Source organism: Trichechus manatus, unplaced genomic scaffold (genome assembly GCF_000243295.1).
Source record: "Trichechus manatus latirostris isolate Lorelei unplaced genomic scaffold, TriManLat1.0 scaffold00031, whole genome shotgun sequence".
Taxonomy (NCBI): Eukaryota; Metazoa; Chordata; class Mammalia; order Sirenia; family Trichechidae; genus Trichechus; species Trichechus manatus.
In genome coordinates this window covers 1,513,528-1,523,198 of record NW_004443967.1, presented here as the reverse complement: position 1 = coordinate 1,523,198, position 9,671 = coordinate 1,513,528, and the positions used below count along the sequence as shown (strand labels likewise).

Genomic DNA, 9,671 nt, shown 5'->3' with positions numbered 1-9,671 from the left:
ATAGCAAGGGAGCCACTACATTACTGAAGAATGCAGCTGCTTGAAAGCCTGTCAGGATTTCCATGGAAACGCCACTGCGGGGATGAGCTGGTGAGGTCAGCTCCCACTCTGCTGGGGGATGAGGCTGCCAGCCTCTCTGAAAAGGCAGAGTTCCGGCCTCTGATGGAGGCTATAGGCTTTTCTCAGCAAGATTCAGTGAGGAGGCCAGAGCTTCCCCCAGACTTCCCTCCAGTGGGAAGAAAGACACGCGGGGTCAAAGGTTTTCTGAGAAACTGGAGTCCAGATGTCGGTTAAAACCTGTGGAGTCAGCCAGGGAACAGGTCTGGACTGAGCCACAATCTTCAGACCTTAGTCTATTTGAGTTACCAATCTTCCCGAGGCCCCCAAATAGCCTGATAATGAGTTCAAGTTCCCTGCTTCTCTCAACCTCTCCTCACACGTGTCCGAACTGGTCTGCTTTCCTCTGGTATTTGCCTTAACTCTTCTCTCTCACAAGTTCCCAGTAATTGTCTCCTCATCGGTTACCATTTGCCTCAAGGTTTACACACGATCATTTTATGGTCTACATTTCTTGCCTTTCTGTGCCTCAGTTTCCTCACTGATAAAACATCAGTGTTGAACCAGATAATCTTTCAACTCTTCTTTCATTAGTTCAGAGGACAGAATGTGTGGTATACTCTTACCCACTATAAAAAGGAAAAATAAAACAAAAACCAAAAACCAACCCCTTCCCGGTGTACCTGCCTGTGGTAGAAACAGAAACAACAGGAACCGCTAAGGGGAGTGACACATCTTCCTCGTTTTGTTTTTCTCTTGTTTTTCAGGCTGAGTGCCTTTAGGGGAGTATATTACTTGTGAAAACAGCACCAGGCTCCCTGCTGACCTTCCTGACGTCTCCCCAAAGGCTGTTACCGACCCTAATTTCCCAAGCACCTTTGTCCCAAAACTCTTCCAGTGGAACATCATACTAGACCTGCAGTCCATCTGGGGCCTGAAGGCACTGACCTCCCATATCAAAAGCACGTTAGGAATAAGGGGCCCGACCTTCATAACACTTTGACATCAAAGTCTGCTCACGGTCGACTCTGAAGAGCCTTCAAACATCTCTGTCAAGTTGGAAAGGGCTCACCTACAAACACCCCACAAACCTCAAATGCCACTCTTCAGTCCTGCAGCTATCTCTCTCCTCAGCTCCCACCCTCTCATCACAGTGAGGCTCCTGTTCCCCAGAGCGGAGGCACCAAGGGTGACACAAGGTCAGATGCCACTTTCTTGTTTTTATGTTTCTTGAGCCAATGTCACGCGTTGCAGAGAGGCCAACATCTGACCTAAGCCTACCAAGTGCTGTTTTAGCTGGAGGGAGAAGAAGCTTCTGTTTTCGTTTTTAATTAAAGTGACTCTGCCAAATTCGTTGTCCAGAATGGAGTCAGCCCTCACATTTTCTGAAATCAAGAGTAGGTAAATTTTTGGGGAGGAGTTTGGAGGGAACTTATCAGAGCTTCCAAAATGAAAGGCTCTTTTCCCTTTTCTTAAAAGTCATTTAATTTTACTTAAGGCATGAATTGGGCAGACTTCTAGAATAACTGAGAGGATAAAAGAGTTATTTAAAACAAGGGCTTTTCAAAAAGGTGGTTCAGCTGCAGGAAGAGGGTCATGAAGCAACTCCCAGCTTCTGCCAACTGATTACCCTGGTACCGCCTCTCCTGGACAGCAGGACCCTGACTTAGCTCTACCATGCAAAGGGCCCCAGGCAGAGACACCACTGCAGATTACCATAGTGGCTCTCTTTACCCGGGAGTTTCTGCTAAATCTTTTCCTTGGATGACTCGGTTTGGACTGAACTCTTACATCCTATCAAGAATTTGAACACTGTGAAAATCCCTGAGAAGTTGGATTTTATGAAAAGGAAATGACCCTTGGCACAAAACGAGAGAGGGAGAGGGAGGGAGAAGGAAGACGAGAGAAAAGTTAATTGAAAGATTGTGTGAGACAACAAGAGAGCAAGGAGGCAGCCTGTCGCCCTCAGCGGGCTGGACACGCCAGGGTGATCTGGCCCCTGGAGACACTGGAGGGGCGTTTTAATGAGTCTCTGAGAACAAACTCAACAACGTGCCCTGCCTGAGTTTTCCTTCCTCCCTCGCTTTAGTTCCTGTCCTGGAGGGAGGCCAGGAAGGCCCCACCTCAGCAGGCCCTCCCCTCCCACCTTCTGGCAGCAGCACAGCAGGGGCATCAGAGCTTTTTCCTCTCAAAGTGCGGCACGATTCCTCCGCTGTCCTCCGGACTCAGGCTGCCAGCCCCCTTGGCCTCCTTCAGGCCCTCCTCGGCCAACTGGGACAAGTACTTCTGTGGTAGGGAGAGAGGAAGAGGGGAGGGAAAGAGGTCAGTAGTGACCTAGCTGGAGAGGAGAGGACGAGGGGTGTGCCTAGCCCCCCTTTTCTATCATCTGTGCTCAGTGGGTGGGACGCCCTCTCCTTTGTCATCTCCCCAATCTGGGGCTGCAGGCCCCATACTAAGCAGTGTGCTTCCTCCCCTCATTACCAGTACTACGTGCGGAAACAGTAGAAAGTACAGATACTAAGAATAGCAAACACTACCGCAGCCCTTATTCTCTGTGCCAACACTGTTCTAGATGCCTTATTTATATATACTCATTTAATCCTCACAGCTCCTCTGTCTGTTTTCCAGAAAGAGCCCCAGTCTCTAGGCAGCAGTCTACTCCTAGAGGGGAAGGAGGGAGAGGGGAGCAGGGAGGGCAGGAGGAGAGAAGGCTGTCCTATAGCAATTGCGAAAGACAAAAACCACAGCCTGACAACCGAGACTCTTAACAGCCTGTTTCCTGTCTGGGCAGGCTCACAGATTGAGTGTGTTGGAGGTCCTTCTACGTACTTGAAAATGGGCCTGTCTGTTTCTGTGGTTGGGGGCTGCCTCCACACCACCCCGTAAACACTCACTGCTCTGACTGGCCCTGAACCAAACATGGGGAGCCTGTCCAGGTTGCTGCTCTCTGGACGTCTGCATTCAAGGCAGTGAGACAGACCAGGAAACCGGCTGGGGCCCCAACCTGGGTTCTCTGCCTGTGCCAGAACTGCAAGAGGCAATGCAGAGAGCACGGGATAGGGAGTCAGAGAGCCTGGCTTAGGTCCAGGGCAGTGGTTAAGTGTGTGGGCTCTGCCGTTAGATGATTTGGAATCGAATCCTAGCTTCTCACCAGGCAAATTATCAAACATCTCTGACATCTGTAAAATGAGGGTAATAATGGTAACTACTGCGTAAGGTTGCTGTGAAGTCTAAAAGTCAGTAATAAAGCTTAAAGCATTCAGCACAGTGCCTGGCACAAAATCAACACTCAGAGTCCCTGGGCAGTGCCAACGGTTAAGCACTTGGTGGTGAATTGAAATGTTGGTAGTTCAAGTCCACCCGGGGGCGCCTCAAAAGAAAGGCCTGGCAATCTACTCCCAGAAAAAAAATTCAGCCACTGAAAACCCTGTGGAGCACGGTTCTACTCTGACACACATTGGGCTGCCGTGAGTCGGAGTCAACTCGACGGCAACTGGATTTTGTTTTAATGTTGGCCTTCATCGTCAGTGTTACCAGCCATCTGACTTTGGGAAAGTCACTCTACTTCTCCCAGCCTCGGACTCCTAATCTGTTAAGTGGGAGCAACAGTGTCCTCCTTTCCCCCCTTCAAGGATGATTCTGGGGATCAGGCAAGGTGATGTGTGAAAGAGGACTGGGTCTACTTCGGGCTCCATGAAAGAGGCTGTGGTTGGTTTGCAGAGGTGGGTACAGCATGGCAGAGAGAGGGGCAAAGCGTGGACCTGGGGCAAGGCTGCTGACCCAGGGCCCAGTTTCTCCTGTGCCTCAGCTCATTGTTATTGGTGGGTGCCATCGAGTCGATTCTGACTTATGGTGATGCCATGTGTTACAGAGTAAAACTGCCCTGTAGGATTTCCTGGGCTGTAATCTTGACAGAAGCAGATCACCAGGCCTTTCTCTCAAGGATCAGCTGGTTGAGTTCGAATTACCAACCCTTTGGTCAGCAGCAAGTGCTTAACAGTTGCACCACTAGGGGAGGGAAAATGTGTGCAGAGGAAGGTAAGTGGATGAATGTGTTGGGTCTAGGCCTGTTCTTCTCCAGGAACAGGAGCTTTCCTATCTAGCACTGACTCCACCTGTTGTTCACTCTGGGTAGGTTCTCTCAGCCACGACCAGCAGTAGGGCACACAGGGGTTGCACGGACTGAATGGCGGCTCCTTCCACCTGCCCTACCCCACAGAACAATCCTGGCGGGTGCTAATTTTACAAGTTGCCTGACTTAGGGGTCAGCCAGCACCTGCTGCTCTGTTCTGGATTCTTCACTTTTCACACGAGCAACCTGGGGTGGGCGAGGCTGTGGGGACAGAGGCATTCTCTCAAGGCCACTGATAGAAACCCTATCTGGGAAGCCCATGATGGGGGCTCCAGCTCCCCAACAGGTACACCCTGGAAACCTGAACTGTGGTTGGCCAGCATGAGGGGCTTAGCCAGTGGCTGGACCTGGTGGACCTGGGGATCATAGGAAAGGCCCCGGCCTGCTGTGGGGAAAAGGTGCATCTGCCTGGGGGCCTGGCCCAGAACACAGTGCAGCCCACTGACCTGGCGAAAAATACTGGATTTGGAGTTAGAGGTTGTCATGGATTGAATTATGTCCCTCCAAAAATGTGTGTATCAATTTGGCTGGGCCATGATTCCCAGTACTGTGTGGTTGTCTGCCAGTTTGTGATTGTAATCTTATGTTAAAGAAGATTAGGGTGGGATTGTAACACCCTTACTAAAGTCACATCCCTGATCCACTGTAAAGGGAGTTTCCCTGGGGTGTGGCCTGCACCACCTTTTATCTTACAAGAGATAAAAGGAAAGGGAAGCAAGCAGAGAGTTGGGGATCTCACACCACCATGAAAGCACTGCCGGGAGCAGAGCGCGTCCTTTGGACCTGAGGTTCCTGTGCTGAGATGCTCCCAAACTAAGGGAAGACTGATGACAAGGACCTTCCTCCAGATCCGACAGAGAAAGAAAGCCTTCCCCTGGAGCTGCTGCCCTGAATTTGGACTTCTAGCCTACTGGACTGTGAGAAAATAAATTTCTCTTTGTTAAAGCCATCCACTTGTGGTATTTCTGTCACAGCGGCACTAGATGACTGAGACAGAGGTCATGGCAAATTCTGACTCTTCCTAACTCCCTGGATGACCCTGAGCTGTGTGGTCTCCAGGGGACTACACAAACCAGGTGAGAATCTGGATGAGAAAAAAGCTTCTCACACTGGGGTGAGTATCAGAGCCAACTGGAAAGCTTGTTTTAAAATGCAGATCCCCAGGCCTAGCTCTAGAGAGAATGATGAGTAAGTGTGGATAGGATGGGGCCCAGGAAGCTGCATTTTAAAAAGATGCCAGCTGGCATGAAGACCAAGGTTTGGGAAAACTTGAACCAGATGATCTCTAAGACACCTTCCAGCCCTTCCATTCTGTGGGTTCATCTTCTTGGGGATGGTGATAACCGTGTCTTCAGCATAGGCAACTGCCCTCAGTTGGCTCTGTGGAGACCAGTTTGAACTGGCCGAGCTGGCCAAGTCAGACTCTCACTGCCCTCTCCTGGGCTCTGGGCCCCATGGTCATGGAGCAGTTGTTCTCCACAGGGAAATCAAGAGGCTTAAATGACCTAGGTTTGGGCATAGCCAATGATGGACCCTTGCAGATGTTGACCCAGGCCATGACTTACAGGTCTCAGCTTGCATGACCAGTTTAATAGAGTAAAAGAGGAAAGTAATTAAGAATCAGGTGATCTGGTCCCAGGTCCAGTAACTCACTATCTGCATGGCCTGGGACAAATCACATACCTTTTCTGGGCCTCAGTTTCCTCCATTACAAAGTGAGGGAGTCGGCCCACATCTCAGTTTCCTAACTAGGAGTACACATTTGAATAGTTTGGAGAACTTTCTCAAATTTTGTATTGCAGGGCCCCACTCAATTTCTACTGAATCTGACCTAGTAGATGTATGTTAGAAAAATTGCCCAGGTAACTCTGGTTCACACCCCTGGGTAAGAACCACTGGAACAGCAGCTCTGTAACTGTAACAATTCATAGACCTGATGGTCTCAGCAGTAATGACTGTCTGGAATTAGAGCACGTTGCCACCACCAGGGGCTTCCCAAGTTGAGGTCCAACAGCTAGTCTGACTCCCTGTAACAAAAACTGCAGGTGCCTTTAGATACTTACCTTGGGCCTCTAATAAAGTGTGCTTTCTGTTAAGTTACTAAATCCTAGCCTACACCAGAAGTTACTTATGAAAACCACATTCTAATATACATTAGTTAGGTATATATTATAAAATATATCACTGTATTTCATTTATTCTAAGACACATTTTTTTTTTAACTCATTAACTGCCTACAATGAAGATGTGTTTTACAATCAATGGAGTATCACTGTTTAATTTGCAACATTTTTTGTTGTTGGTATCAAAAACAGTGTTGTGTCTTATAACTGGTGGTACCTTAGATTAGATAAAACATGGCATATAGAGTATTTTTCATATGTCACCTTTTAATCTGCTGACTTATTTATTATGTGTCTCCTGGGCTAGAATGAAAGCTCCATGAGGGCAGGGATTTTTGTCTGTTTGTTTTTTACCATTGTATCCCCAGCGCCTAGAACGGTATCCAGCATACAGTATGCCTGTGATGAATATTTGCTGAATGAATGAACAGTTAAATAGAACTTAAGTGTGGTTTTTATTCCAGCAAACAGGGACACCTGCACAGGGAAACAGAACTATGGGGCAGTATCTGCATTTAGAAGAGCCAGGTCTTTTGGAGAGGGGATCCCCCCTCCAATCATGAGCCAGGTGAACACTGGCCCCATTCACAGGCTAGAGGGAGAGGCGGATATGAAAAACCAACCCAAATCCAATGCTTTAAGTGCATACGAACATAGAGACAGGTGCTCTGGGAGCACCTAGGAGGAGCAGCCTGGTAGTGTTAAGTCTAAAGGAAGGCTAGGAGGTCTCCACGCAGTGGAAGATGATAGAAACTCATAGAAGCTGAGAACAGCATGGTGTGCCTGGGGAATGGCAAGTAGCCTGGGCCTGGAGTCAGCCTTGAAGGTGGGAGCTAGAAACAGAGTCAAGCAGGGCCAAGCTAGCCAGGGAGCCTGATGCCTGTGCTAAACATGGAGCCTGGGAAGCCATCCAGGGTGCTGGGCAAGGAATGCGACAGTTACCTGTAAGTTCCTGTAGTGGACAGCACTGCGACAGTGGCTCATCTTTGCCATCTCCTCGCTCGTGTAGAACAGCCCACACAGCTTGCAATAAAAACCAGTCCTGGGCACCACGAACTCCACCCCTGGGGAGATGGGGGATGGACAGGCAGGCATTAGGAAGGCAGTGGGAGGCCCCCGTGGCCCGGGTGGAAATGGCAGTGACCTGCTCCACCTCTCACTTGCTGTTGACTTTGGCTAGTTACCTAGCTTCTCCAAGCTTCAGTTTGCTTATCTGCAAAAGAGGCTCAAGAGACTAGCACCCACTTCATTCACAGGTGGCTGTGAATCTAAGGGAAGGACTCTGTGAAACAGGGTGAAGTGCTTAACAATTATTTGCTTGGCATCCAGCCTTTGGGAATCTAGGACCAGACTCTCTTACTATCAGACTGCTTCCAGAAACATAAGAGGAAGAAAGTTCTCCCGATTTCTTACATTTTTACTTGTTGGATTTCATTCCTCCACCCTGTACCTCTCCTCTTTCCAGCTGACACGGCCAAGGGTCTGGAAGAATTCTCCTCAGTTTTGTTTATTTCAGAATTATGTTCATTAAAGAAATTTTTAAAAATGAATAAAAGTGAGGAAAAATCACCCAGAGTCACGCCAATCCAAATCTTTTCTTCCACCCTATTTATCTATACATAGGATGTATGTGTGTGTGTGTATATATATATAGATATACACACACACTATATATATATACACACACTACATATATATACACACACTATATATATATGTATACACACATATTTATTTATATACACACATATATATAAAATATAGCAGTTTTTTAATCATATCCTAAATCCAATTCTGTATCCTCCCTTGTTCATGGAATAGTATATCATAAACATTTTCCATCCTGCTCCAGTTTTTATATCTGAACCATCAAATAAAAACACTTCATTTGTGACTTATTAAATAAAAGTGGTGATGGTCTCACAGGTAGATACATATGTCAAAACAGATCAAATTGTACACTTTAAATATGTTCAGTTTATTGCATGTCAATTATACCTCAATAGAACTGTTAAAAAAAAATAAGATACCATTTTCCTCCTAACAGATTAGCAAAGATTAAAGAACAATAACATCCGGTGCTGGCAAGGGCATGGAGAAATGGGAATTCTCATACAAGGTGGCAGTGAGAACTGGTGTAATCTTTTTGGAATACCATTTAGTAGCAATTATAAAATTTAAAATGTAAATACATATGACCCCACAAACCCTGCGGCTAGGACTCTGTCCTACAGAAATGTTGGCACACACGTAAAGGGAACCGAGCAAGCACGTGTAGAAGGCAGCGGAGCACAGAGGTTAAGGACATGGTTCTAGAGTCAGATGACTGGCGTTTGAATCTTGACTCCAGTCTTTGCCAAAGCATTAGCTCTGTGGCCCTTCATCTCAGGTATCTTATCTGTAAAATAGGGATAAAAATATTACCTACCTTATAGGGGGTTTTGTGAGGGTTCAATGAAATAACACACACAAAGCACTAAGAATAGTGCCTGTATGGTAAATGATAAAAATAAAACCTTAGCTATGATAGGATTTTTATAATGGCAAAAAAAAAAAAAAAGTTTTAAACAACCTAAATGTTCATCAGTAGAAAAATGGATTAGCAATATATGGTACATCTTTAAGATGGAACATTTGTAATGATCACAAAGAATGTGTTTTCTATGTTCCAGCATGAAGCGATATCTATGACCCATGTAAAGTGAAACACACAAACTGCAGAACATTATGTGTATAGTGTGATCTTATTTTTGTGGGAGGAAAACCATTCATGCATACGACAGTGACTACTTCTGAGGGCTGGGGAGAGACTGAGGGGAAGAGAGAAAATTTTTAATATTCACTTTATATAGTTTTTATTTTTTTAATTAGTTACAATAACTTTTCATACTTAAAAAAGTTTTATTCCGGTAAAATATACATAACAAAATTTTGCCACGTTAACATTTTTAAGTGTACAATTCAGTGATGTTAATTACATTCACCATGTTGTGCAACCATCACCACTATGTAGTTCCAAAAATTTTTCATCACCCCGAACAGAAACTCAGTACACCTTAAGCAACAACTCCCCATCTCCCTTCCCCAGCCCCTGGTAACCACTAATAAACTTTTGCCTCTATCTTTCATACTTTTTGCATTAAAAATAAATAAATGAATGAAAAATACACTAATTATAAGGTAGCAGAATTTATTCTTGGTTTTTGCTTGTGTGTGTCAATTAAGTTCCAAGTTCTTGGATGACAAGAGACTCATGTTACATTTCTTGGTTTCCCCAGAGTTCCCAGCACAGTGCCATGTTCTCCAGTAAACAGTTACTGAATGCACGAATGAATTGCCTGCACACCTTTCTCCTGAAA

General features: G+C 46.1%; 1 protein-coding gene across 1 annotated transcript in view; it reads right to left on the bottom strand.

Moving 5' to 3' along the window:
• Positions 1-261: 261 nt before the first annotated feature.
• Positions 262-9,671, bottom strand: part of RBM20 (RNA binding motif protein 20) — a 209,983-nt gene continuing 200,573 nt past the window's right edge. The window contains exons 14-15 of the mRNA XM_004374842.2: positions 7,255-7,376; positions 262-2,343 (exon numbers count right to left, since the gene is read on the bottom strand). Coding sequence (XP_004374899.1) covers positions 2,230-2,343; positions 7,255-7,376 — 236 coding nt within the window. The 3' untranslated portion in view covers positions 262-2,229. The remainder of the gene's footprint in view (positions 2,344-7,254; positions 7,377-9,671) is intronic.